This window comes from Penaeus monodon, chromosome 34 (genome assembly GCF_015228065.2).
Source record: "Penaeus monodon isolate SGIC_2016 chromosome 34, NSTDA_Pmon_1, whole genome shotgun sequence".
Lineage (NCBI taxonomy): Eukaryota > Metazoa > Arthropoda > Malacostraca > Decapoda > Penaeidae > Penaeus > Penaeus monodon.
Window position 1 is genome coordinate 5,818,454 of NC_051419.1, and position 743 is coordinate 5,819,196.

The following is a 743-nucleotide window of genomic DNA, read 5'->3' on the forward strand; positions in this document are numbered from 1 at the left end:
TATAATATATATATAACACTCAAAAAACACCCAAGGACCGCTCAAGAACAATCCAAAGAACCACTCAAGAACAACACAATAATCACTCAAGAACAATCCAAGAACCACTCAAGAACCCTAGGAATTATTCAAGAACCACCCCAAAAACTACTCAAAACCACCCAAGAACCACTCAAGAACAACCCAAGAACTATACAAGAACCAATCAAGAACTACCCGAGAACAACTCAACTACCCAAGATTCACCAGAGAAACCATTCAAAAAACACCCAAAAACCGCTCGAGAACCACGCAAGAACCCAGTAATACCCAAAAACCATTCAAGAACCACCCCAAGAATTACCCGAGAACAATTAAAGAATTGCACAAGAACCACCGAAAACTGCTCAAGAACCACCCGAGAATCACTCAAGAACCATCCGAGACTCACTCCAGAGCCATTAAAGAACCCAAGACCTACTCAAGAACCACACAAAAACCACCCAAGAACCGCTCAAAAAACACTCAAGAACTGCCCAAGAACCACCCAAGAACCGCTCAAAAACCACCCAAGAACCGCTCAAAAAACACTCAAGAACCGCCCAAGAACCGCTCAAAAACCACCCAAGAACAGCCCAAAGAACCACAGGTCCTTGTCCACCCGCGCCTCACCTTCAGCCACGTGATGTTGTACGTGGCGTGTGCGGCCGAACCGCGTCCGTTCGTCTTCACCTTGCATTCGAAACTGACGTCCTGGCCCTCCA

The 743-nt window shown here is 46.2% G+C and overlaps 1 protein-coding gene across 1 annotated transcript in view; it reads right to left on the reverse strand.

The window, feature by feature from the left end:
* The window catches only part of LOC119594792 (hemicentin-2-like), a gene marked incomplete in the record, with an annotated part of 20,483 nt that overhangs the window by 13,806 nt on the left and 5,934 nt on the right, over window positions 1–743 (reverse strand). Inside the window, 1 exon segment of the mRNA XM_037943881.1 lies at window positions 318–456. Within this exon segment, the coding sequence (XP_037799809.1) occupies window positions 318–456 (139 nt within the window).